We start from the raw sequence: 26,425 nt of genomic DNA, 5'->3' as shown, positions 1-26,425 counted from the left end.
AAGGGCCATTGTTTGTTGTGTTTCTCATAAATATGAAGACATACAATCGTATATGGAAATGCCTTCATATGGGATCAACTGATGCTAATCTTGATGAGTTTAGTAACAAAAGGAGCTCTGATCTTTGTCAGTATGGTGTGGCAGTACAGACCAAGGGTATGTACCTGCATGCAAAAATAAACCATGCTGCCTAATCTTTCATTTTGACGGCATTTCCCTGATGTCAGCATTATTTATGTGGACTTAAAAAGTTAAGAGTACATGTATTATTTGTTTCATCTCATTAAGCTGTGGCAATATACTGGCTTTCCAGGAAGGAGGTCAATTCATATTACTGTCTAATTTTTCTGGCACATTGCATTTGTTGATGATTATCACTATATTTCTTTGCACGTGATGTCATAACGCATGTCTTAATTGCTTTCTCCAATTAAGCTGCGGCAACCTCCTGGCTTTCCATGGAGAATTTCCATCAATGTTACATGACCTTTGCTATTTATTTTCGCATATTATTTTTGTATGGCAGTTATAACTGCTTATTTCTCTGCATCGTGAAGTGAAGATAGTACCCCTGTGTTCTTTTGCATGATATTTTTGTTATATTTTTCATGGTAGCTAACTTATATGAGCTTATTTGATCATTTTCTCAGAAGGCAGTTGAAGATGCTAGCTCATTGTGCTTCCAATTATCTCAATCCTCCTGTCATGGATCAGTCAATGGTCTTGACCTTGAGCAGTTCAATCTTAACGATTCACAGCTGAATGCAGACTGTGTTGTGGCAATGGATAACCACTCCTCTATTGCACCCCCCCTCCCGCTACCCCCCCCCCCCCCCCCCCCCCCCCGGATAGGTGGAACTAAAACCATCAGCACAATATTGTGGGCAATGCTTGTTAAGGGCCGAAAGACACTTTGCATGTGCACCTACCAATACATCAGTATTGGAGGTTGCAGCTCGAATTATCAGTCTTGTTGGGAAGCTGTCAGATGGCAGTGTCTGCTTCCTGAATGACATCATTCTATGGAAACAAAAACAGGATGAAGATAGAAAATGGAAATATCCTTTCCGCGGTATTCCTTGACTCTCGTGCCAAGCGCTTATTACCATGTTTCATGCCAAACACTGGCTGGAGGCATTGCTTGTGCTCACTTATAGATCTCCTCGAGAATTCAGCAACCAAGTACCAGTTGTACATTGAGAATATTATTGAACAGGAGAGCTCTAAGAAGGATAACCATGAGCAAAATAGCAAGGAGTCTGAACACCAGGGTAATGTCTGATAATGAGGAATGGTATGACTCTGGAGATGTGGAACAAACATTAATGGTGCCACCTTTCAAGCATTATCTGAAGGATGATTACAACAAACTTTCTGAGAACTTATATGATTGCATTGATATACTATACAACGATCACCCAAGAAATTCAGAAACAGGAAGGAGCTTTCAGTGTATGCTAGAGGTGCTTGAATTGATCAAGATTATATATGGTCTGATAAATTCTAATAATGATGATGGAGATTTATGGTCAGATGAACTGCTTGAAAGCAAAATAGAAGACAATGGCAACCCTGATATCTGGCCTGAGCAACTGGCCAGTGTACGGATTAATTCATGCAACAAATTGAAGTTTAGTTTGGCAAGATCACTGTGTGTGCAAGAATTAAGATATCTTTGCATGAACTTGGAGCTTCCGAATTATTACAGTGAACGACCTGTTCAACAATACCTTCTTGCAAGAACTAAGTGCATTCTCTGTACAGTTTCTAGCTCATTCAGGTTGTATAATGTGCCTATGGGAAATTCTTCCTCGAATATATGTGGGCTGGTCAATAATCCTGAAAACATGAAACCTCGAGTTGCTGATTGTTGACGAAGCTGCACAACTCAAGGAGTGTGAAATCTTAATTCCGTTGCAGCTGCCTGGGTTAAAGCAGGCTGTTTTCATTGGAGACGAATATCAGCTACCTGCCCTTGTGAAAAGCAAAGTAAGCTCCTAGAATTAGTATCCTTCTTTGTCATTTTATTCTTAGCTCTACTATAATGACTTGTAATATGATTATGTAGATATCTGATAATACTAACTTTGGACGAAGTGTGTTTGAGAGATTGGATATGTTTGGTTGAGCTGTGGCTTTTGAAAAAGTAGCCGTGGGTTGTACAAAAGCTGCTGTGACGTGTGGACGGTGAGAAAGCCGAAACACTTTAGTTGGACAGCTATGGCGTTTGAGAAAAATCCAGCCCTCCCCACTCAACTCTCTCCCTCTCCAGCTGACCCCGTTCCTCAGCCCGTTTTCTTCCTCTCACTGGCCAAGGCGCGAAGGAGCAGCGGCGGCCGGGGGCTCGCCGGCCTGAGCGCACCGGCCGGGCCTCGCCGGCCTGGGCGCGACGCCTCCTCGTCGGGGCAGATCCACGCGGGGCTCGCGGCGGAGGAGGCTCGCGCCGGAGGAGCCCGTGCGGCTCCCCCTTCTGCTTGCTCCCGGGCGGAGAGGAGGCGGCCGGAGAGGGGCGCCGCCGGTGGGGAGGGCGGGATCTCCTGCAACGGGCGCCGGGGCAGAGAAGAGTGGGGGGAGGCGGAGGGCGTGCGCGGCACCCCAAGGTCCTTCTGCTTGCTCCCGGGCGGAGAGGAGGCGGCCGGAGGGGAGCGCCGCCGCCGGCCGGACCTGGGGAGGCGTCGGGCTCCGGTTGGGGAATGGCGAGGAGTTGCGGAACAAAAAGAAACGAAGGGGTACGACTTACCGATGGCAGCGTGGATAATTTCCTTGGACTTCGCAGACGTGGAAGCAGGGTCGCTGGTGCTTTGCATAAGAGCAAGTTTAATAACGCAGCTAGCAAGCGGGCTGCAAGGTTTCTCCCAGTCTTTTTCTAGCCCACTCGTACAATGGTTAGCTCTTCACCATTAATACATGGTCCACAAGTCATTCTCACAAAGTTTCTTGGTTCCTGTGTCCAAATCGGCTGTAAGCTTATAGCCCGCTTCTCCTCTCTCACCTCTTCTCTCTCCTCCACGTCAGCATTCAGCCAGCTTACAGCCCCTTATTATACTTGCTCTAATACACTGCACGAAAGCAGGTGCGTTCGGGCAAAGCTGCTGCGAGTTTCCCCCTTTGGTTAGCGTCCAGCTTTTTTATAGCAAAAGCACCCTGCGGAAGCTGAACCAAAGGGAGTTCGTCGGGCTACAGTAAACATCTTCTGAATGTCCAGTATAGGATGCATCCAGAGATAAGCAAGTTTCCAGTGGCCACATTTTATGATGGCAAGATATCTGACGGCCCAAATGTCACTCATAAGAACTATAGCAAGAGGTTTTTAGCAGGAAAATGTTTTGGGCCATATTCATTTATAAATGTGGATAGTGGACATGAAACCACTGAAAAGCATGGCGGAGCCTTAAAAACACAATAGAAGCTGCTGCAGTTGGGCGGATTGTGCAGAGATTGTTCAAAGGTAAATGCTAAGCCACCATGAGTTTTGTTGGTTTAATTGTTGTGCGGTATTTCTTTCTATAATAAGTACAACGTGATTTGATGTAAATCTAATATAAAGGCTCAAATATTAGGTGTTTAATTATCTTCGTCGTTTTTATTGATTGCAGAGTCAGTTTCGACAGGAAGCAAGGCTTCTGTTGGTGTTGTCTCCCCATACAATGCTCAAGTTAGAGCTATCCAGGAAAAGCTTGGGAAAACCTACAGTAGGTATGATGGTTTCTCGGTGAAAGTAAAATCAGTGGATGGTTTCCAAGGTGCGGAGGTAGACATCATAATCATACCAACAGTCAGGAGCAATGGAGCTGGTTCAGTTGGCTTTGTCACAAACTTACAGAGAACAAATGTGGCTCTGACAAGGGCCAAGTAAGTTCCTTGCTCACACCACATGTGATCATTTGGTGCTCCTAATCTTTTATATAGTTTACCTTTCAACTCTAAGAGTGCATCACAATGAGGTAAAGAGGTTCAATTATTTTTTCTCTTATTTTTTGAATTTTTGGCAGGCACTGTTTATGGATAGTGGGAAATGGGACAACTTTGTCCAGCAGCAGTTCTGTTTGGCAGAAGATTATCAAGGACGCGCAGGATAGAGGGTGTTTTTTTGACGTCAACGATGACAAAGATTTGTCAAATGCAGTAGTCAAGGCCATAATTGAGCTGGGTGATGCTGAGAATTCACTGAAAATGGAATCACTGCATATAAGCAGGGCCAGGTTTCAGGTACTTTAACTGTCCCCCTAAAATTCATCGCTCGTGGAGTTACAGTTATCAGATAATAAATTTTATGACCTGCCATACAAAGTTTATTGGCCTGGAAGAACCCAAGGAGGTTTAGGCGGCTGGAGGGGCTGCAATCTCTAAGGCAATTAAGTAGAAGTTGAAGAGATTATGGAATTAATTAGCCAGCTAGCAGTTATGGCTGGCGCAAGTAACAATGGAGCAGAGCTCCTATAGGTACCCCTGTTTAGTAAGCCCTTGTTTAGTTGCCAAAATTGGGAGTGCCAAAATTACTGTTCCGGCACTGTAGCAACTGTAGCGTTTCGTTTGTATTTGTGAATTATTGTCCAAACATTGACTAATTAGACTTAAAAGATTCGTCTCGCAAAGTACAACAAAACTGTGCAATTAGTTTTTAATTTCATCTACATTTAGTACTCCATGCGTGTACCGCAAGTTTGATGTGACGGGGAATCTTCTTTTTGCATAGTGCCAAAGTTGGGAGTTGGGGGTGAAGTAAACAAAGCCTAAGAAAAGAAGTTATTCCCAAACCTCCCCCTCTCTCTGTTGGTCTTAATCTCACCTCCTGCTGTGGTAGTCAGGCAAAAACCCTGGCACCGCCGTTACCTGGTTCGAGTTATGAACTGAGGAGTCAGGGGCCTCCGACTCTAGGCGCCCAGGTCCTTGACAGAAGCAGCCCAGCTGATGATTGAAAAAATAGGAATAAAATAATCTCTCTCTTGTGAATCTCGTCCAATATCAGCGTCACCTCGTACGTGAGCATCTCTCTTATGGTTGTGCAGTTGTGCTACTGCTCGTAATCTCCTTTTAAAATTCATATGGTCGGAAGAAAACGACAGGTGGGGAGGAAGAAGCAAAGCTAAAGAGATTCGATCTGGGTTCCACTTCCACTTGCATCTTTTTCTCGTACGTTTGCAGTTTTTTAAATGCTACTTTTATACTTTAAGTCCTTGATAGTATTATGATAAGCTTAGCCACTAAGGCACTGGCAGATTATCTACGACGACTTGGCTTGACCCCGGAGACTTGGGTCCGTCCGGAGGCTTGCCGCCATGGCAAGCGAGGAAGATGCAAATATCTAAGCAACCCCTCCACCCCCCCTCCTTTTGACTCATCAAGAAGCGGGCAGGCGCGCTGGCTGGTCCGTAGCCGCCGGGCTCGTGTGCTCTTCGCACAAGCAAGGTACTAGGCTTCGGGGCGCCGTTGCGACGGCGCCGCGCGTTGGAGATGATCGGACGGGGCGGTGGTCGCGGCATGCAGAGGAAGGACGCGGGGGAGGAGTGGCCGAACCTCGTGGACGTGGTTCTGTCCTGGAGCCTCAAGGATGTCATGAACGAGGGTCTCTTCAAGGACAAGGTTGGTGCGAGTCTCACACACTGATTTGAGTCATCAGTTCTTTGCTGGGTGGGCACCATCAAGGCTTGCGTGGTGGTACTCATAATAAGGATAGTAAAATCTGTATAGCTTTTTAAAGATTCTCTGGTCTCGGGGGATACGATGCCGGTTTTGCATGAACCAACTAATCTTTCTGATCATTTCATAAGTATATGATCTGCATCTGGTTGCTAAACATTGTGAGGCTTGGAATGCAGGTGAAGAAGATACCGTCCACATTCAGTCACCTCAAGAGCTACTTGGAGTGGTTCACCTCTCCATTGCTGGAGGAGTTGAGAGCTGAGATGTCATCAAGCTTGGAATCCCTATCAACCATGCCTTCTGTCAGGATATCATGGATTGAAGAAAAGAAAGGCAAATACGAGATTTGTGTTGCTTCTGACTCCCAGGCTGCTAAATCATGTAATCAGCCTGAATGTTATGCTCCCAGTGTTGGTGATATCATGATCTTGTCTGATGTGAAGCCGGGGCATATTTCTGATATTACTCGCAACGGGAGGCCATACCGTGTTGCCTTTGTCACAGAAGGAGGGGATGAAGATGACGATTCACCAACATCTAAGTATGTGATCATATCATCGGGCATAATTGATGCTGCCAATGAGAAGTGTCAAGATGGAAAAATCAAGCCACTTTTTGCTGCTTATTTGCTCAACATTGTGACATACATCCGAATATGGCGTTGCCTTGACTATGAAGTATTCAGAAGAAATCGGGGCCTTATTCAGGAGATGGTACATTATCCGCCGGTATGTTTATCCTGAATCATATTTATAATTTATATGAGGAATTCAGTATGATATCTTCTTTGTCGGATGATAAACTTGCAGAGGAAAGAGATAAAAAAACAGAGAAATTAGTATTGAACTTACTATCCATGTTACTATCCAGAGAAAATAGCAACTTAATGGAAAAAATGATCCAGAAATATTCACATCATAATCAAAGTAGCTATTGAAAGATTTTGGGCTGCTTTTAAAAAATGGTTATTGATCAGTTCCATTTTCTGATTTCCCTAGGTCCCAGATATTCGTCAGGAAAGAACAGAGGATGCTGCTTCTTTTGACAGCATGGACATATGGACCAAGTTGTCTACAATGGACCTTAACAATTCTCAGAACGATGCTGTACTGAATTGTATTTCCAAAATACATCGCAACAGCAGCAGTTTTAGCCTTATCTGGGGTCCTCCTGGCACAGGAAAGACAAAAACAATCAGTGTGCTACTATGGTTAATGAGAGAAATGAAACATGGTACACTCGCCTGTGCTCCAACTAACCTTGCCATTAAACAAGTCGCTTCACGTTTCTTGAGATTGATCAAAGAGCGTTCTTTTGATACAAGCTGCTTGGGAGATGTTCTATTGATTGGCAATAAACAACGCATGTGTGTTGATGGTGATCTCAAAGAGATATATTTACACGACCGTGTAAGGAAGCTTCTTGGCTGCTTTGCACCAATGACTGGATGGAGACATCTCCTATCTTCCCTGTCTGATCTTTTTCAGAATGGTTATTCCCAATACCTCCAATATCTACAAGACCAAAAGGAAGGTGACAAGCCTTCCTTTTTCTCTTACATCAGAAAAAGATTTACCATTATTTATACATACCTTAGAAGATGTTTCAAAGAATTATTGTTTCATGTCCCGAAATCTAGTATCTTGGAAGTGAACTACAACAATATCCTTTCAATTCTCGAAATGCTTGGAGATTTCAACAGCATGTTTCAGCGGAGGTATATTGGGGATGAAGTTAAGGAAGTTTTCATGTATAATAATGGTGAACCCGATTCCAGAAACTCTAGCGTAATCACTCTTGGCAAAGCGAGGTTAAAATGCCTTGAGCAACTGAACACGCTATTAAGCTGCTTGAAACTTCCTCTAACATCCTCAAAACGTGTCATTCGTGATTTTTGTACCGAAAATGCTTCCATAATTTTCTGTACTGTATCTAGCTCGTCAAAAGTAATAACCAACAAAAAACTTGAGTTGCTTGTCATTGATGAGGCTGCCCAGCTGAAAGAATGTGAAACGCTGATCCCTCTGCGGTTGCGAACCTTAAAGCATGCTGTTCTAATTGGTGATGAGTGCCAATTGCCTGCAACAGTCAAAAGCAAGGTTTGTTCTTGAATCTATCAAGCATCAGATTTCCCATTTGTTTGGTATAACTTTTCTGACGCTATTTAATTTTCATGATCAATGTAGGTTTGCACAGATGCATTATTTGGAAGAAGTCTTTTTGAAAGGTTAAGTTCACTTGGGCACAGAAAACACCTACTTAACGTGCAATACAGAATGCATCCATCTATTAGTATTTTCCCAAACACCAGCTTTTACGACGGGAAGATCTCAGATGCTCCTATTGTCATGCAAAATGGACACCAGAAGATGTATCTTCCAGGTTCGATGTTTGGTCCTTACTCCTTTGTAAATATTGGAGATGGAACAGAGGAATTCGATGAACTTGGTCATAGCAGAAGAAACTTGGTTGAAGTTGTTGTCATTGAAGAAATATTGTGCAGTCTCCAGAGAGGCATGTTCTCCCTATTCACAAATTATTTAGTTATGTCTATAACATTTCAATTTTTTTAAAAGGTTTTCTAGCATGTACAATGTTTTCCTACTTCAATGGATGTTGTTTCTAATGTTTCTCTTTATATCTTGGCTCTCATGTTATTTTCTTTATAAGATATCAGCATGCATGTTTCTAATGTTTCTCCTTTGGCAGCTTGCTCCAAAACTAAAAAGAAAGTTACAGTTGGTGTCATATGCCCATACACTGCTCAAGTTGTAGCAATTCAAGAAAAACTAGGGAAAATGAAGTTTGACCCAGTACAAGTAAAAATTAATTCTGTTGATGGCTTTCAAGGTGGTGAGGAAGACATAATCATTTTATCAGCTGTGAGGTCCAACTCTGATGGGTTGGTAGGTTTTCTTTCAAACAGACAGCGGACAAATGTGTCTTTGACTCGAGCAAGGTATCTTCATCTACAGTATTATTACTACCTATTAACATTGCTTTCTTTTGTTATCCATGCTCAATCTTATTTTTCTTTGATCGCCTTGGCACATAACTTATGTATGAAGTATATTTTATTACAGATATTGCCTTTGGATCATTGGAAATGCAACAACCTTATCGAGTAGTGGATCTATTTGGGCTGATCTAGTTCGCAATGCGAAAGATCGGCGGTGTTTCTTCGATGGAAGCTGCAACAAGGCTATCTCTCGTGTGATTGCTAAACAAAAGAGTGATCTCACTAGAGTTAATGTGAAAAAGAATAGACACCTCACAAGTTCCAGAAACTGTGGCGTTTGGGTATTGTCTCGCTGGATCTTTTCACTAATGTCTTTGAGTTATATTATATGGAATTAATTTTCTCTAATTCTCATGTTCATTTTTCTAATTCGATGCATCATTTTATTCTTTCTTAGAATATATTTTAGCAAGAAAGATATATCTTCTATGTATTTTCACTGGAAATTTCGTTAATTTCGTTTCACAGTATGATGGGCATCATAGAAATTTACAGGTTCCGGAAGAACAAACTCGGGTAGTGTTATTGCATCCAAATACCAACAGATAATGCTGTTAATAACAATCATTATTTGTCGTTTCAAAACAAAAAAACAATCATTATTTGTCAAGTAGATCTAGACATATTATTTACATATTTACCTGTGAGTGTGTATTCCCATCCACAAAGGTCTAACTATTTCAGTAAAAGAAACGAATGATATAGAAAATTTGAAATTAGTTAGTGAACATTTTAATAACTCGTAAATTTTATTTTTCATTCAGGTTGAGGTGCCATCTCCAAGTGAGCTGAATAAACAAGGCTCTTCTTCGACAAGTGTTTCACCTTATGCTGCGAGCTCGTCAAGTGACATTGTTGCTGTTTCTGAAGTGCAGCGTCCAAGAGATGAACCAGAGGATGTTGACTATATCGCTGCTCTACCCGTTGTTCCGGATAAAGAAGAGGATGCTAAGGATATCATCACTGCAATACCGGTTATTCCAAATAAAGAAGACAATGTTGAGGATATTGCTATGCCTATAATTCCTGCCGTGCTGTCTCGTCTCGCTAACTTGTGTACGCGTTTGCTGCGATCATAACCCTATATGGCTCCCTATCCATTTCTTCTAAGTTTGTATCATGGTAAATGTCTCTCGGTAACATGGTCTGTTGCTTGATATTGTAATCTCACTCTGAATAAATGAAAGTGCTTTGGTGAGCTTTTTTTAACCCCTGTTGACTCAAATGTTGCCGGCTTTGATAATCTTAAATCCATTAAGGAATCTTTCAGTCTTGAGCTTGAGTGGTACAGTATGTATCTGCTTGCCTGCTTCGGTTGGCTTCCTCGAAAAGCTTGCATTCCCTTGTTGCAGTTGCAGCTGCTCTTTCACCCACCACGTCATTACGGCACCACCACCTACGTTGGGCGCCCCCATGGGGAAGCGAAACGACTCCCAGGCCGACGGCCACGCCCGCAGCAGCAGGGCCCGTGCCTCGGTACCCGCGCGATCCATTCAACGGCCCAGACCATCCGGATCAAATAAATGTGGCCCCAGAATCCGAACGGCCGATGCGGGCAAGCCAGCCGGGTGCGCGCGCGCGCGGTGCTAAAAAGGCGCGTCCGCGAGCTCGCCATTTCGCCGGTTCGTCTCACATCATACTCGCTGCCTGCCTGCCTGCCTGCCTGAAGTCCTGAACAGTGGCGAGGAAGATGTACCGACTACTGAGGGAGGAGAGCAAGATGAGCGGTGACAAGGACAAGTTGTACAGGGTGATCAGGGTGGTGGACAAGATGGAGGCCATGGTGAGCTACTTGGCCTTGAACAAGGACAGGTTCGCCCCTAGCTCTCTGGAGCGGACGGTGTTCTCCTGGTCCATCGAGGATATCTTCAACAGAGACCTCCTCAGGCATCAGGTACCATGACTATACCGCTCCAAGGCCGTGAAAAAAAGTGGAGTCCTTTTGCTGCTCTGATTTCAGTTACGATGTTTGTTCTGCACGTATAGCTCATCAGAACTCAGAACTGATGCTCTTAGCATCACACCTCACATCTGCACTTTTTGACGATGGACATTCATGCATGTCGAACTGTCCTGGCAGTGCATGATCGTTGATCGATTTCGTGACGCTTTAATTTTCTCGCGGCTCCACCTAGTCACCTTTTCTGCTTCTCAAGCTCCACAGATTTGCAAAGTCTAAAATCTGGAATATCATGTGCTTTTAAATCCTATTGGTTTTGGGTCGATCTGTGCTGCCTGTGGCGATAAAGTAATCAGAGATTTTTTTTGCACGCACACCAAACTATTCATCTTAAGATTTTCTACTATTTTTCACCCTTTGATAGATGCACAGATCATACTTAGAACCGCAGTCAATTTGAAGACAGGTGCACCGCGGCTCCAGCGGAAAGCCATAGCAAATATTTTTGTTTCTGGTCGGATCGAGCCCGTAGCCCAGGTCCATTTAGCGCCTGCCTGACGTGGCCCAGCCAACCGAGTCCCTCAAACGGGCCAGGCCCATCTCGACCTCTTCTTCGGCCCTTTCCTCATCGTCCTCGATCCTCGTCCTGCTGCTGCGTCTGCGTGGCCGTTAGCGGCTGCCGGAGTACCGGGTCGCCGCCTCGCCGGCCGGGGGTCGAGTCCATCGATCGGTCCGGGAGATGATGTCGTGCGTGCCTGCAACCGCAACAGGGGCGCCGCTGCCCCGGTGCCTGCCCATGGCACGGGAGGCTGGCGGTTACTCTCACTGTTGCCGCCTTTTCGATCGGATTTGGTATTTCTGTCTATTCTTCGGTGACTAGCATATGCGTGTGGTATTCGCATCTGTTCAGAGATGTGGGTATGGGTTGCAGATGGGCCTTGCACGCTAGGTGCTTGTTGTTTGCCTCGCTCTATCCCGTATGGTTTGTTGTATTTGCGAGCCTAGGACTTTCCCTGAATAGCATGTAGCATCAGCTTCGGGTAGAATCTTCCTGCGATTTCCTTTTTTCCCATTGCATTGGTGATACTGGCAGCTCCTTTTGCTTCACGTTTGTCATGTGCAGTTTATTGTGATGACAGTAATTCCTGTCTTTGTGTTCAGTATCTGTTAGTGTTTTCTTTCTGTTTTGATTCAGTTAGCAGTCGGCAGTCAGTATGCCAGTCGTCGGCTGAACAGGTCAAGGTTGTTAGCAGGTCCTAGTCTTTAGGGAGTAGAGTTAGGAGAGTCACTTGTTCTCCTCAGGACGTGTCCTGACTTTTAGGGGTCATCAGGGCCATTAGCATCAGCCACTAAGGCTTTGTTTTACAGTTCTGTAAGAACAAGATAAACCCAAAGCTGCTTTTGCAGCACAAAATCCTACCGAGTTCATTGTGAGCTTGAGTGAGTTGAGAGCATACATATTGAATCTGTAGTTTAGTATGCTATAGTTTGAGGGTTTTTTTTCGGTTCAGTTGCTGGACAGTGCTGATCTTTAGGTGTATAGTTTATTGTTCATAAAATCTGTTGGCACGTATTGTAGAATTCAAGAGTTCTTTTGGTTTCTTGGTTCATTCGGCTGGACTGTGCTGATCTGTTAGCTACACCTCGTCTTATATCCTTCTGCTGTTGTTGTTCCTGCTGCTGCTGCTGCTGAATAGGAGTACCAAACGGGTTGTCTTCCTTTCATATGGATCCGGTTGCAATATATAAGTGCCCTCGACTGCAATAATCACAGAAAATGCACAAATATTTCATTGATGGATCAAGTAATTTGTTCTTTGTTTTATGTAATTGCTCACGGCTTGACAATGAAGATTGCTGAGTTTACCGGCATTGCTCACTTCACACCTGGTATTGAACATACTTAAAATTTAATTCTAATGAGATCTTAACTAAAATGATCTGGGGTATTCGTTGCAGGTCAAGCGCATACCAAACACTTTCACGTCACTTGAAAGTTACTTGAATTCATTTGCTGGTCCACTGATTGAAGAAGTGCATGCTGATAGTTTCTCATCGCTGGATGGTTATGCTCAGGCGAGCTTTACACAAGTAATCAAGTTGCAAAAGCTTAATGATGATAATCCAATATGGTAGATCTCTAACACCCCCCTCAAACTCATGGTAGATCTACAACATTGAGTTTGGAGAGAAAGTAACTATGCAGTAAGGACGGCCTTTACCAGACGACGGAGCACGTGAAGCAGCAGCCGAAGAAGCTGTCGAGGAAACAGATGTCGTCGAAGGAGCTAGTGTAGAAGACCCCGTAGGTGAAGCCGCAAGCACTGTGGGCACTGGAGGAAGCGTCAGAAGACCAACATCACGAAGACGAGTCTCCTCATAGTGAACAGCAGTGAGCACCTCCACAAGTGAGACACGAGGGTGATATGCAAGTAGCTCAGCACGACACTGCTCGTACTCCGGTCGAAGCCGAGTGAGGAACTCGTAGATGCGCCAGAAATCGCGCTCAGCTCGGAGAGCGCGACAGCAGTCACAGGTACGATAGCCAGCAGTGCAGAGAGTGTCCAACTGGCACCATACAGTAGACATCTGAGTATAAAAGGCATCGACAGTAAAATCTCCCTGCTGAAGTGTCTGCTCCTGACGAACCACTGAAAGGTAAAATAGTTCCTTCCAAAATCAGGTCTTCTTACCGTTTGTTACCAGATTAGCTGATTTTAATGTTTTCCCTCGTTTTGTTTGCAGAGGCCTGGGCGGCGATACCGTCCATAAAAGATTTATGTGTTGCCAAACATCATCTCTTTCATCTTGATTCTGCTGAAGGAAGAAATTGGCAGGTAAGATGCAGCTAATATATTATGGTTGCATTTATTTTGTTGAACCATATGAGCTCGATGGATGCAGACATTTTGCACAAGCTCAATCTTCTTTACTCTCTTTGCCAATCTGAGCGACATTCAGCTCTTACTATTTTCAAATGAATTTAGTGGTACCCATTGCCATGCTGCTCACTTTTGTTATGAAATTTCTGAATGCAACGAGACCGTTATTGCCATGTTGTCTTTCGGAGTTACAGTTATTTTATATTATTGAAATTAGAATTGTATCATGATCACATGGAGCTGCCGTAGAAAACAACTATTAACAAGACTAGATACTAGAAATTAAGTATTTTTTTTCTTTATTTGCAGGAAACCTGTCCTAAACGCCGTTCGTGAGAGATCAGGGGCTCCCAAGGTGATTACTTCGATTGAGTACTTGGCGTGGACATTTTTACTTTCTGTTACCCTGAAAGGATCGTTGAATTTGTATCTATGATGTTGCTGGAGAAAACTATAGTACCTTGTTAAACTGCTACTTGAGCTCGATGGACACTGATTGCCCGACTCGCTTTTTATGATTTTACTGTTTCTCCATGTTACTTTTACTGCCGTTTTTACCAAGTTATCATGTGGTTGAATTGTGGTGCAAAGCTTGACAATGCAATGTATTCTAGTATTCCTATACCTCTTTTGTCCTATTCTACCATCACCAGAGTAGCTTGCTATTGACGCTGTGTGGAGTGGCCGATCGTATGTTGTAATTTCACAGAACTGTATCTGGTAGTAGCACTGCTGCATTTTCAGCTCGCTTGGTGTTCCATAAAATCCAGATATCCCATTGATTTGATCGTGCGGCAGCAGTCAGTTTCCTCAAGCAGACGGCCCGTCTCAAAATATGAATTCCTCGGTTTAAAAAAGAATTTGAAACGCATCGGATCAACCCATGGGATGGACTTACGTGGTAGGGCGTTCAGTAAAGCTACGGATGCCAATATGCCATGCTCGCTGCATTTATCATGCGCGTGCCCGGTGCTCCCATGGGGAAGTGCAACGGTTTTTCGAGCGAAATGAAGCACTTCATATCCCATGACTGCCCCGCCCCTCAATCATCGACCTTACAAAACGAAACCCAACGGCCTCCCTCTGTCCGTCATGCTACTTCCATTTGCATCTCCTCCCGTTCCTCCTCCTAGCTTGTTCATCTGGTAGAGCGGGTTGCTACTCTTCGAAAGAGTAGAAGAGAGGAGAAGCAAGATGAGTGACGGTGAGCGCTCGGGGAAGAAGCGGCGAAGGGATGAAGAGGAGGGATTCGAGGATGCGGCCAGGTACTGGGCGAGGGTGAAGAAGAACGACGCCACATTCGCTCTCAGCTACCTTGAACGTCAGGTGTTCTCTTGGTCTGTCAAGGATATCTTCAACAGGGACCTCTTGAGGCATAAGGTTGTCATTTCTCCCTTCGCGCCTTAACTTGTTTTTTCTGTGTCTGTATTTTGCTTCCATTTTCGGCTAGCCAAGGAGCAGCAGTTTTGCAAAATTGCATGATCTGTACCTCTGCTGCAAAAACTCGTCTCCTTGGTATTGAACAGTTAATTTAGGAGCTCATACTCTCATGCCTTAAGATCTGTCGTTTTTTCTTGTGAAGTTTATCGGCCTCTCTCTCAGCTGTAGATTGGGCTGGAACAAACTCGTAGCCCAGCTCCATTTAGCTGGGGGCCCATAAATTGTGGCCTAACTAACCCAGAAGATGCAGGCCCGATGGGAATGAGGCCTAACTACGGAGGCGTTGAGGTGGGAATGAGGCCTAACTACGTAGTGAGTGCTTTGCCCTCATCGCCGCTGCCCGCGCGCTGGTACAAGCAGCCGCTCGCCGGCCGGCCGGGGACCGAATCCTTAGATCGGTCCACGAGAAGGTCACGGCTGCAACCGCGTTGGAGTATGGAGGTACAGCCGTACAGGCCAGCGATTGCTCCCCAATGCCATTCCCATGGAAGCTCCTCCGCAGTAACTGCAGAAAGACTGTGTCCCCAACAGGTGGCCCCCTCCGATCCTAGCAGTACTCCTGTCGCCTTGGCCGACTATTACGTGTATGCGGCATTCCCTGCCCCTGTTCAGAGATGTGGATTGTGAGTGGGGCTTGAATATGCTACGAATTTTGGATTCCTGCTGTTTTGTGTTTTCTGTTAGCTTTAGACCTTCACAGCTGTTTGTTAGTGTAGCATTGGGCCATTTCCTGAACAGGGTCAGATTCGAAGCAGATCTTCTGGGGAAAATTTCTTTTCCAGTGTCCTTGTTGTATGCACTTGATACTTCAATGGTTCATAAAATCGGTAGGTTGTTCAGTAAGATTCAAACAAGATTTTTGTTTCTTATACTGGTGTTTGCGCCTGATACTTACTTCATAAAATTAGTTGGTTCTTTAGTAAGATTCCAACAAGAATTTTCTTTTGAAGTTCAGCCAAATGGTATATTGATGTCAATAGAATTTAGTTATTATTTCTCGGGGTCCTTTGATTCTATTGGACAGAAGTACAAAATACTCATCAATTCCTTTTTATGAAAATTAGTCCTACTACTGTCTGCAAGGATCCAATTGCCACACAGGTGGATTCGAATGTTTGGTAAAAGATAAATTCTAACCTTGGTCATTCCCTTGTCTATAATTTTTTTTGTTCTGACACTGCAATTAATCGTAGCCATGTGTAAATGTTTCATCTATGGGTCTAGTAACACGTTTTTTTAGTATTTTTCTCTACTTGCTCACTGATGGACTTTATTAACTATAGCACCATTGTTAAGATCAAGCTGAACTAATACGCCACCTGGATATTCACTGCAGATCAAGAGGATACCGGATACATTCACGTCGTTTTGGAGTTACTTGGATTCCTTTACTTGGCCGCTGATTGAAGAAGTACACACTTATATATCCTCATCATTAGATGGTTATGCTCAGGCAAACTTTGTAGAAGTAACCCATTTGCTAACTGTTAATTCTAGGAAGTCAATACTTGGTTTTCAAGTTGCAGAACCAGTGAAGGATGAGAATTCAAGGGAGACATATGTACCCGCAGAGCGTGATATAATACTCGTGTCCTCACAAAAACCAAGGCACATATCTGATTTGACACGAAACAAGGCATCATTTGTGTTAGGTTCAGTTCGCAAACGTGGGAAAGGAAATGGATTCCGTCCTGACTGGTGTATAGTTCAATTGTCATCTACCATTCCTATTGAGGCAGATCCTTATACGGATATTCCTGAAGGGCCGTTGTTTTTGGTGTTTCTTATAAATATGAAGACATACAATCGCATATGGAGATGCCTTCTGTTGGGAAAAAATGATGCTAATCTTGATGAGCTTCAGAACAAAAAGAGTTGTGGCCCTGTAAATAAGGTGGCAATTCAAGCCAAGGTTGTGCTGGTCATATGCACGCAAAGTAAGCAACATACCCTTTCTTTTTGACACATTCATTTTCCAGACATCAGCATATGTATTGGGCCTGGAATTTTAACGTCACAGTTCATGTCTAAATTGCTGTCTCATCAAGCTTTAATCTCCTCCTGGTTTTCCATGAAGGATTTTCCTCAAGAGTTCACCGCTGTTTTGCTAAATTTCCTGCATATCTAATGCTGTGATATTGATGATCGTGTTTCTATGCATGTGGAGTTAGATAGCCCTCCCTTGTGCTCTTTTACTCTTTACTCTATGTATCACATTATTTATGATGGCTGACTTGATCATTTTCCCATGAAGGCAGTGGAAGCAGGCAGCTGGTCATTATCTCAATTTTTTTTATCGTAGATTGGTTGATGGTCTTGGCCTTGAGAAATTCAATCTAAATGGTTCACAGCTGAATGCAGTAGCAGACTGTGTCTCGTTAATGGATAACAACTCTTCATCGATAAAGCTATTATGGGGACCCCCTGGGACAGGTAAAACGAAAACCATCAGCTCTATCTTGTGGGCCATGCTTATCAAGGGCCGAAGGACACTTGCCTGTGCGCCCACCAATACTGCTGTGTTGGAAATTGCGGTTCGAATTGCCAAGCTAGTTGCAGAATCTTCAGATGGTGGTGTCTTCCTGAATGACATTGTTCTGTTTGGAAACAAAAAGAAGATGAAGATAGATGATGACTATTATCTTTCAAAGGTGTATGTTAACTCTCGTGCTGAGCGGTTGTTGCCATGCTTTTTGCCAAGCAAAGGCTGGAGGCACTGTTTGTGCACACTTATTGATCTCCTTGTGAATTCTGTGACCAAGCACCAGTTGAATAATAAGGGTAAAACTTTCAAGCATCATTTGAAAGATGATTATATTAAACTTTCTGGGAATTTACAAAGTCGCATAGCTGTACTGTACAATGATCATCCAAGAAACTTGGAAACAGGACGTAGCTTTCAATGTATGCTGGAGGTGCTTGAGTTGATCCAAATTCTTCATGCTTTGTTAAGTGCTGGTGATGGTGGTGATATATGGTCAAATGAACTGCTTGAAAGCACTATAGAAGAGAATACTGACCCTGTGCTGTGGCCTTCACAGTTAGCCTGCATACGGATTAACTCATGCAATAAATCCAAGTTTGTGGCTGCAAGATCTTTGTGCGTGCAAGAATTAAGATATCTTTGTAAGAATTTGGATCTCCCTCATTGTTATAGTACACAAGATGTTCAACTGTACCTGCTGTCAAGAACTAGATGCATTATCTGTACAGTTTGTAGCTCATTCAGATTGTACGATGTACCTATGAGAAATTCTTCCACAGGTGTATGTGGGCTGCTTAAGAAATCTGAAAATATGATTCCTCTGGAGCTGCTGATCATTGACGAGGCTGCACAGCTGAAAGAGTGTGAAACGTTAATTCCTTTGCAGCTGCCTGGCATTAGGCATGCTGTTTTCATAGGCGATGAGTATCAGTTACCTGCACTTGTGAAGAGCAAAGTAAGCTCCATCAATCCAGAGTTATTTTTTTGATTTCATTCTTTGGATTGATATTTGTTATGGCTATGCAGATATCTGATGCTGCTAATTTTGGACGAAGTGTTTTTGAGAGGTTAAGTTCCCTAGGCTATAGTAAGCACCTTCTCAATATCCAGTACAGGATGCATTCAGAAATAAGCAAGTTTCCAGTTGGTACATTTTATGATGGCAAGATTTCTGATGGCCCCAATGTCAGTCATAAATACTACAACAAGAGGTTTTTAGCAGGAAAATTGTTTAGGCCATATTCATTTATAAATGTTGATGGCCATGAAACGTGTGAAAAGCACGGCCTGAGCCTGAAAAACTCAATAGAAGTTGCTGCTATTGTGCTGATAGTGCGGAGATTGTTCAAAGGTAAAGGCCAGCCATAATGCTGTATTTCTAATAAGTATGATATCATTTTATATATATTCAAGGTCAAGTCAGTTTAAGCTTAGCGGGGTTCCGATGTTTTGTTTTTTCCTTTTCATCTATTGCAGAGACAGTTTCTACAGGAAGCAAGCTCTCTGTTGGCGTTGTGCCCCCATACAATGCTCAAGTTAGAGCTATCCAGGAAAAAGTTGAGAAAGCTTACAGTAGGAGTGATGGTTTCTTGGTGAAAGTAAAATCCGTAGATGGTTTCCAAGGTGCGGAGGAAGATATCATTATCATATCAACAGTCAGGAGCAATGGAGCTGGTTCTGTTGGGTTCCTCTCAAACTTACAAAGGACAAATGTGGCTCTGACAAGGGCCAAGTAAGTTCCAGTACATGCATTTACATTTCAAGTACTTCCTAATCTTCTGTATGGTCTGGCTTTCTACTATTGAGTGCATTCACAATGAAAGGATATGTAATTTATTTTTTATGGATAGTGGGGAAATGGAACCACTTTGTCCAACAGCAATTCTGTTTGGCAAAAGATTGTTAAGGACTCGTGGGATCGAGGTTGTTTTTTCAATGTCAGTGATGATAAAGAGTTGCCAAATGCAATTTTTGAGCCCACTGAGGTTGATGATACTGATGGCACGAGTAATGATCATGAATATAACCTGTCTCACCTGGTCTGAAACTCTGAATCCTTTTCATTCCTTGAATGACTTGATTGATCTCTCTGATACTCATACTCCTTGTCCCACCAGAAAATTCCCTGTTCATGGACTACAGAGACTGGCAAGGGAGGTATGCTGGCTACTTCCAAAGGAGGTGATGGTGGAGCTGGTCATGGTGGAACCTGCTCCAAGCACTATGATCAACCTTTCTGCTCCCTTGGATAGTACGTTACTTTATTGATTTACAAGTAGACGATCTTTTGTAAGCGCCAACTACTTTGGCACGGCCGTTGGTACTCTTTTGTAGAATTGTAGCTGTGGTTGTATTTCCGGTGTCAGTATTTATGGGGTTGGCATTTTCAACTAGGTCGATCAGTGTTTCGTAGTCGTTCCAACGCTCCCTTATTTTTAGTTTGTGCATCTGCTATATGTCCCTTTTTGTGGTTACTCATCCTGGCTATAGTAAACGGGTGCTGTTAGTTTTCTTTTCGATGGTTCGTTCCTCCATGGATCAACTGCAAGTAGAAGCAGGGAACAGTTTTGCTTGAACGTGCATGGCATCAACTTGGAGTCGGAGAACAAATGGGATGCTGTTACAGAAAATTCAGGAAAGTTCATCCTCTGGTTTTTACATGGTCAATTCTTTTTTTTTTTTGACAAAATGGCAGGAGCTCTTGGCCTCAAGAACAAAGATCACAGGCAGCACAAATACATGCAGCAGTTGGCCTCAAGAACACAGATCACAAGGGGGACACCTCGCTAAACGAGCACACGGTCCTATTCGGTTTGCTGGACAACCCTGTAGCCCTGCGGCTCGTCTATCTTACTGTTACTAAAAAATAAGCCTCAAGGTTTAGCCACCTAAGATATTTATCTTAGGACGAACACTCTATAAAAAAGAGAGAAATTAAAAATCTTATCTTACTTACTAATTGGAGAATCCTTTTGAGGCTCAATCTTATTTTACTATTACTAATTGGAGAATCCTTCTGAAGCATCTAAGTGAAGCCACCTAGAATCTTAGGTGGACACTCTAGAAAAAGAAAGAAATTCTAGAAATTCTTAAAAAAAAAGCAAAACATCTAGCCATCAATTGGTAGACTCAAATCATCATAGTCATTGGATCTATTATATTTTCTAAAAAATTACCTAATACTATTATAAAAATAGCCTTAACTATTATAAAAATAGCCTTAAGTAACCCCTAAATCTATATCTAAATTACGCACCTCTGTCATTATATAAAATAAACTAAAGTAATCCCCAAATCTTCATCAAAATTACCCACTTGTACCATTATAAACAATATTCAAAATAACCCCCTAAATTGCAACTAAACTGCCCACCACTAATACTCAAAAATAACTTAATGTAACCCCTTAAATTTGCACCATATTACCCACATATCTCATTATTAAAAATAACACGAGGGAACACTACATTTGAATCCAAATCACCTTAATTAAAAATATACACCAATATATAATTCTAAATCATCTATTTCTTACACTATTGGTATATGATATAATAATTAAGATATATACGCATGATGTGTATCACCATTTATAAAAATATAAAGTCATGAGAAAATAGATTTCTATGTCAAAATTATAATTCAAACTTAGGGTCCATTAAACAAATTCAAGCATGCAAAGTGAAAAAGTTAAGAATTATAAATGTAGATGAAAATGTTATAGAGTAAATTACTAACTAAAATCTATCACAATCGGATGAAGATAATAAGTATATATCTATATGTCGTACATATATCTATGGGCCCACTAGAAGGTTTGGACAACCTTAAATATAGGACTGGACACCGAGATATATCTAATATGGAGACTATGGCGCTGGACGGCATAGTCTACGTGGCAAGATAGGAACTAGTCGAGGATTAGGAAAAATACTCGTAGCAATAAGAGTAGAATGTCTAGTCGAATCCGACTAGTATTCTTGTAAATTAACCGACCTGTAACCCTACCCCAGCAATATAAGGTGAGGCAGGGACCCCCTCCAAAATCCAACCAACACATAGGACGTAGAGTATTACGCTATTCAGCGGCTCAAACCTATCTAAATCGTGCGTCTGTGTTTACCTTCGAGTTCTTGATCTCGACGAGCCCCACTAACCAAAACACTACCTCGGGCACCCCCTCGGTAGGTTACCGGGTCTAAACACCGACACTATATAAGTATTTAGTTTGAATATTTAACTAATGAGATGTAGCTCAAGGTAATAGTTTTGTAGCAATGTGGCTTCTTTTTCATTGGAAACTCCGCATTAGTTCTCACAAGACACTCTAGAAAAAAAAGACAAATCCTAGAAATTCTCACAAAAATCAGAAACATCAAACATCAATCATATACACTCTAATAATCATAGTCATTGGTCTATTATATTTTCTAAAAAGTTAACCATTAAAGTATTATAAAATAAACCCTAAACTTATATCTAAATTACCGAGCTCTGCCATTATAAAAAAATAATCTAAAGTAACCCATAATCTTCATCCAATTTACTCATACATATCATTATATAGCATAACTTAAAATACCATTCTAAATTGGTATTTAAATTACCCATGTATGTCGTTATTAAAAATAACCTAAAGTAAACATCTGAATCTTAATCTAATTATCTTCATGTGCATCATACAGAAATGCCCAAAAGTAAACTAATATATTATTCTAAATTACCTAATTTTGTCATTGTTAATATAGAAATACTAAGTTAAGGTATATACGCACGATGAGTGTCATCATATAGACTATTTATACATGTATGCAAGGAAGTAATGAAAAATATTAATTTTTATGTTAAACATAATGTATGGAGGTGTGATACAAAATGAAAAAGTGTAAATATGGATGAAAAAGTGTATAGAGTAATTACTGATTAAAAATCAATCACAACTAGACAAACATAATTACACACGTATATGAGTATTATATTGAAGTATTGAAAAATGAGAGTAGTTGGTAAATAATTTTTATTATTAACTAGAAGTTTGATTCTAAATAACTTTGAAATATAATAGCTTTTAAAAATAATAGCCCGTGCAGAGACGGACTACTCTTATCAAATTTCTAGATGCAACACTGCTTCTTTTTCCTTTTTGCAATTAACATTAAGGCCGTTATTCATTACACACATGCATGCAAAATATATATATATATATCATATATATATAGAACTATACTATATGATACCCTGGGTACGAAATAAGCTATTCGGTACCCGAGCCATCCGTCGAACCAGCCTGCCCCCGTCACGCCGCTTGCCAGTTGCAGTTTTGCGCTCCGTTATTTATCTTTTGGGCTGCATGTTCCAAAAAACTGCCTCGTAATACAGCTGAGATCGTGGGTTCGAATGAAATTGGCAGTTCTCCCGTGGATCCTCCGCTCCATATCGACGGCGCCGCCGCAAAATCCCGCGATTTGTTTGCTGGCGCCCTTGTAGCACTCACGCGCCGCGAAGCTCCTCCGTCGGTCATCGTCGCCCTTCTGCCGCCTACCTGCTTGATTGCGCGAGCTCGACCGGCGGATCCAGCGCCGGCTCTGCATCTTGCATCGGAGGAGCACCGTCATGCGCGGGCTATTGGCTTCGGTGCCGACCTCGCATTCGCCGCTCGCTCCATCGACGATCTGCGCCGCCCCAACCTCTACTCGTGTAGAGCATGCCTATCCCCCGGCCGATTCGCAGCGTGGCTGGAGAAGGGAGCTCGAGGCCTCGAGCGCTGCCGCCCATTCATCTCCCGAGCCCAAGTGCCGACGGCCGATTTGAGCCTGTCCTTCGCCGATTCGAGCCAGTCCGCGCCGATTCGTCGTCCTCCACAGGTGGTCCTCTCCTCCCCCGAGCGCGGCTGCCGCTATGTGAGCTACACCCCCGCTCAAGCCCATCTCTGCCCCCAAGCTTGACGCCGGTGTCGCTGCTGCCCACAGGCCCTCCGTCCCAAGGTCGTCAGGCTGGAGGTCCCGCAGGTCCACTGCGGAGCTCGCTCACGCAGGCCCACGGCTGGATCTCGCACGGATCCGGCAAGGACTGGTCCGGCAGCTCCTTGCTACGACGTTCTTATCGGGTGGCTTTTCATTGGAGGCAGTGGTGAGGTCATTGAACTCCTCAGTCCCCTTCCCCTTTCCTCGATGTCACAGCTCGATCTTTCATTGTTCTGCATACACGTGTGTGGTTCAGTGGACAATTCGATTGGTCAGAAAGTCAGAACCATATCTACATAGTCGATTTGAGTTGCTCCCTGAGATTCTGCATCATGGGTCGGTGCCGGAGCTTGTATTGTGAATTTGTGATCCAGATTATTGGATTCTTGTTTCTGTAACCTGTAAATGTCAATTGAGCTTGATAGAATATTTGGTTTGAGTTTCTATTTTTCTAAGTCTGAACTAATTGATGAAAACCAGATGTTCTACGATGCTGCTAGTGTTATAATACAACCTATATGTTTTCTTAGACATGAATACACTCTCGCTAGTCCAATTGCAATCCTCCAATGAAATCTCCCAGTAATGTAGGAATTATAATTGTTCTATATTAGTGTAGAAGAAACAGACAACTCTTGCCTTGCCTTGTTTGTTTGTTTTGTTGTTTTTTATCTTGCAAGTGAATCTTCGGTTCATGGATGCTGTTGCCATTCGTTGATCTCGCGAATGACTTATTAAATTCTCAAACTCATTTCTCTTCTGTATGCCTGCAGATTGAAGCCTTAGGGTCGAGGTAAGAGGCCAAGAGCAATGAGCTCCGAGGGTGTACAAAGGCGCGGCCAGGATGACAAATGTGGAAGAGAGACCTGGACCAGAGAGATACTGCAGACTTCGGGACCGCCGTCCCAGACCCTACTTCTTCATCCCAGTGCTGATTCCATTTTGTGCTTACATTGATGCTTCAAGCAGTCGATTTGCTTGTTTCTGCTGCGCAGCAACTGCTACATGGCGCAGCCGATGGCTTGCTCGGTGGGCAAGCTGCTTGACAGCCTTGCTGGCAGGGATCCTTAATGATGCGGGCAACACAGATCTAGCGACAGCCAGCGCATGATTGATGCTAGTGACGCATCATCTTGTGCAAGACCAAGAACAGCAACATCGAATCCGTACTGGACAAAGCACGAGAGGTTCTTATTTTTCATATCCCGAAAGGAACTTGGATTCAGCAAACATATGTTTTTTGGCTGCCTGAATGTTTTTGCCTGCTTTGAATATAAGCCATGATGTGTTTCTGAAACAAATTCATATTCACCTGCAGATGACTTTGAACTTTCACCATCTCATATCCATCAGGTGCGGCTACGGGTGCAGTGGAACATGGAGCAGTAAGCGATGATGTGGCCACAGGACATAGTATGTTCCTATTGGGCGTGTGACTCTGCTGAACCTATAGTATCTTTAGCTAGCAAGTATGCTTTATTCTGAACTACCGTTATCTGCCTGCAGCTCCAATATTGCATCAGAGTATGCTTGACTTCTGTTTGCACTATGGAAGACATAACAACAAGCTCTCAGATGATGAAGTTGTATGCCAATCATTGGCTAGATTGTAGATTCAGGATCTGTACATTGGTTCCTGCATGCTCAGTTCTACAGAGATTTTTTTGTGTGGAATTCTGGCCTTGCAAGAGTGAGAACTCTGTGATCCATGGTCCAATATTTATCATTCCTCAGGAAAGTCTATCCAGTATTCTAGTGCAGCAATTGCATGTACAAAACCTACTGACTCTTTTCTCTCCTTGTAATGATCACTAGGTGCTATAATTGTTGTACAATTGTATTACTTGTGTCTGGGAGCGTGATGCTGAATCCAGGTTCCTATATGCAAATGCATAATTATCTGTGATGCTACTACATTCGATCTAGGTTCCTATAGTTTTTTTGTTAGCACGCTACTATTTGCAACTACGTGTTATTCCTTCAGGATAAAAAAAATACTACTTTCACACTAGATTGATGCAAATAATTTGCATCTACATGTCATTACTTGCCACCGGAAAAAAAAACCACGATACCAGATCCCATAATCTATTTTTATGGCGCTAGAAAATTAACTTATGCTAAAATGTAGATTTCAAGTGTTTTGTCTTAACACACGGGCCGTAGCAAGGAGCTGCCGGACCAGCCCTCAGGTTACAGGTTACAGAAACAAGAATCCAATAATCTGGATCACAAATTCACAAGGAGCTGCCGGACCAGCCCTCAGGTTACAGGTTACAGAAACAAGAATCCAATAATCTGGATCACAAATTCACAATACAAGCTCCGGCACCGACCCATGATGCAGAATCTCAAGGAGCAACTCAAATCGACTATGTAGATATGGTTCTGACTTTCTGACGAATCGAATTGTCCACTGAACCACACACGTGTATGCAGAACAATGAAAGATCGAGCTGTGACATCGAGGAAAGGGGAAGGGGACTGAGGAGTTCAACGACCTCACCACTGCCTCCAATGAAAAGCCACCGATAAGAACGTCCTAGCAGGGAGCTGCCGGAGCTGTCGGCGCGGACTGGCTCAAATCGGCCGGCGGCACTTGGGCTCGGGAGATGGATGGGCGGCAGCGCTCGAGGCCTCGAGCTCTCTTCTCCAACCACGCTGCGAATCGGCCGGGGGACAGGCCTGCTCTACACGAGCAGAAGTCGGGGCAGCATAGCTCGTCGATGGAGCAGGCGGCGAATGCGAGGTCGGCACCGAAGCCAATAGCCCGCGCATGACGGTGCTCCTCCGATGCAAGATGCAGAGCCGGCGCTGGATCCGCCGGTTGAGCTCGCGCAATCAAGCGGACGGGCGGCAGAAGGGCAACGATGATCGACGGAGCTTCGCAGGTGGGTGTCCTGTGTCCGAGTCGGAACTCGCAAAACAAAAGGTGTAAAAATGCCGTTGCCGAGGATCGAACCCAGGTCGCCAGTGCGCGCAGGGTGGCTCGGTCGGGTAAAAACGCAGCGGTCGGGGGAGAGGCGCGCGCGCAGCGTGGGAGGGGCTCGGGTACGGAATAAGATATTCTGTACCCTGGGTACCGAATAGCGG

The 26,425-nt window shown here is 43.4% G+C and overlaps 2 protein-coding genes and 2 long non-coding RNA genes across 8 annotated transcripts; all 4 read left to right on the top strand.

Moving 5' to 3' along the window:
• The first annotated feature begins 3,080 nt into the window (after positions 1 to 3,080).
• Positions 3,081 to 9,871, top strand: LOC101766720. 3 transcript variants are annotated; one of them, XM_022828303.1, is made up of 11 exons: positions 3,081 to 3,448; positions 3,597 to 3,852; positions 3,993 to 4,209; positions 5,010 to 5,133; positions 5,220 to 5,583; positions 5,820 to 6,371; positions 6,642 to 7,742; positions 7,830 to 8,157; positions 8,353 to 8,602; positions 8,727 to 8,943; positions 9,427 to 9,871. In XM_022828303.1, the coding sequence occupies exons 5-11, from the start codon at positions 5,455 to 5,457 to the stop codon at positions 9,739 to 9,741; spliced, it is 2,892 nt and encodes a 963-aa protein (XP_022684038.1). In that variant the 5' UTR covers positions 3,081 to 3,448; positions 3,597 to 3,852; positions 3,993 to 4,209; positions 5,010 to 5,133; positions 5,220 to 5,454; the 3' UTR covers positions 9,742 to 9,871. The 3 variants fall into 3 exon arrangements, with proteins under 3 accessions (XP_022684038.1, XP_012703291.1, XP_022684039.1); XM_012847837.3 differs by lacking the exon at positions 5,010 to 5,133 and having other exon boundaries at positions 3,095 to 3,448; XM_022828304.1 differs by lacking the exon at positions 5,010 to 5,133 and having other exon boundaries at positions 3,095 to 3,448; positions 5,210 to 5,583.
• A 1,365-nt stretch (positions 9,872 to 11,236) lies between these two features.
• On the top strand, positions 11,237 to 13,965 carry LOC111257885. 2 transcript variants are annotated; one of them, XR_002678485.1, is made up of 5 exons: positions 11,237 to 12,452; positions 12,522 to 12,653; positions 12,730 to 13,220; positions 13,308 to 13,399; positions 13,754 to 13,965. It is a non-coding gene; the product is annotated as an uncharacterized LOC111257885 (long non-coding RNA). The 2 variants fall into 2 exon arrangements; XR_002678484.1 differs by having other exon boundaries at positions 11,237 to 12,653.
• A 3,387-nt stretch (positions 13,966 to 17,352) lies between these two features.
• LOC101774557 (probable helicase MAGATAMA 3) lies at positions 17,353 to 19,105 on the top strand. The gene is made up of 4 exons (XM_012847482.1): positions 17,353 to 17,602; positions 18,149 to 18,324; positions 18,396 to 18,720; positions 18,846 to 19,105. Exons 1-4 carry the CDS (start codon positions 17,353 to 17,355, stop codon positions 19,103 to 19,105), a joined length of 1,011 nt encoding a protein of 336 aa, XP_012702936.1.
• Positions 19,106 to 22,631: 3,526 nt separating this feature from the next.
• Positions 22,632 to 25,229, top strand: LOC105913543. Of its 2 annotated transcripts, none has more exons than XR_001164442.3 (5): positions 22,632 to 23,233; positions 23,339 to 23,503; positions 24,106 to 24,519; positions 24,651 to 24,745; positions 24,839 to 25,229. It is a non-coding gene; the product is annotated as an uncharacterized LOC105913543 (long non-coding RNA). The 2 variants fall into 2 exon arrangements; XR_001164441.3 differs by having other exon boundaries at positions 22,634 to 23,233; positions 23,339 to 23,498.
• The last annotated feature ends 1,196 nt before the right edge of the window (positions 25,230 to 26,425 follow it).

The sequence above is a fragment of the Setaria italica genome, chromosome VII (assembly GCF_000263155.2).
Source record: "Setaria italica strain Yugu1 chromosome VII, Setaria_italica_v2.0, whole genome shotgun sequence".
Classification (NCBI taxonomy): domain Eukaryota; kingdom Viridiplantae; phylum Streptophyta; class Magnoliopsida; order Poales; family Poaceae; genus Setaria; species Setaria italica.
Note: the sequence above shows the minus strand (reverse complement) of the source record. Positions and strands in the feature narration are given on the sequence as shown.

Excerpts from the sequence above, each read along its gene's own strand:
- LOC101774557 (XM_012847482.1), top strand. The coding sequence starts at position 17,353 with ATGCTTATCAAGGGCCGAAGGACACTTGCCTGTGCGCCCACCAATACT. Across the intron at positions 18,325-18,395 it reads CTGCACTTGTGAAGAGCAAA|ATATCTGATGCTGCTAATTT; the intron begins GTAAGCTCCATC and ends ATGGCTATGCAG. Across the intron at positions 18,721-18,845 it reads AGTGCGGAGATTGTTCAAAG|AGACAGTTTCTACAGGAAGC; the intron begins GTAAAGGCCAGC and ends CATCTATTGCAG.
- LOC101766720 (XM_022828303.1), top strand. The coding sequence starts at position 5,455 with ATGATCGGACGGGGCGGTGGTCGCGGCATGCAGAGGAAGGACGCGGGG. Across the intron at positions 8,603-8,726 it reads GTGTCTTTGACTCGAGCAAG|ATATTGCCTTTGGATCATTG; the intron begins GTATCTTCATCT and ends ATTTTATTACAG. Across the intron at positions 8,944-9,426 it reads CCAGAAACTGTGGCGTTTGG|GTTGAGGTGCCATCTCCAAG; the intron begins GTATTGTCTCGC and ends TTTTTCATTCAG.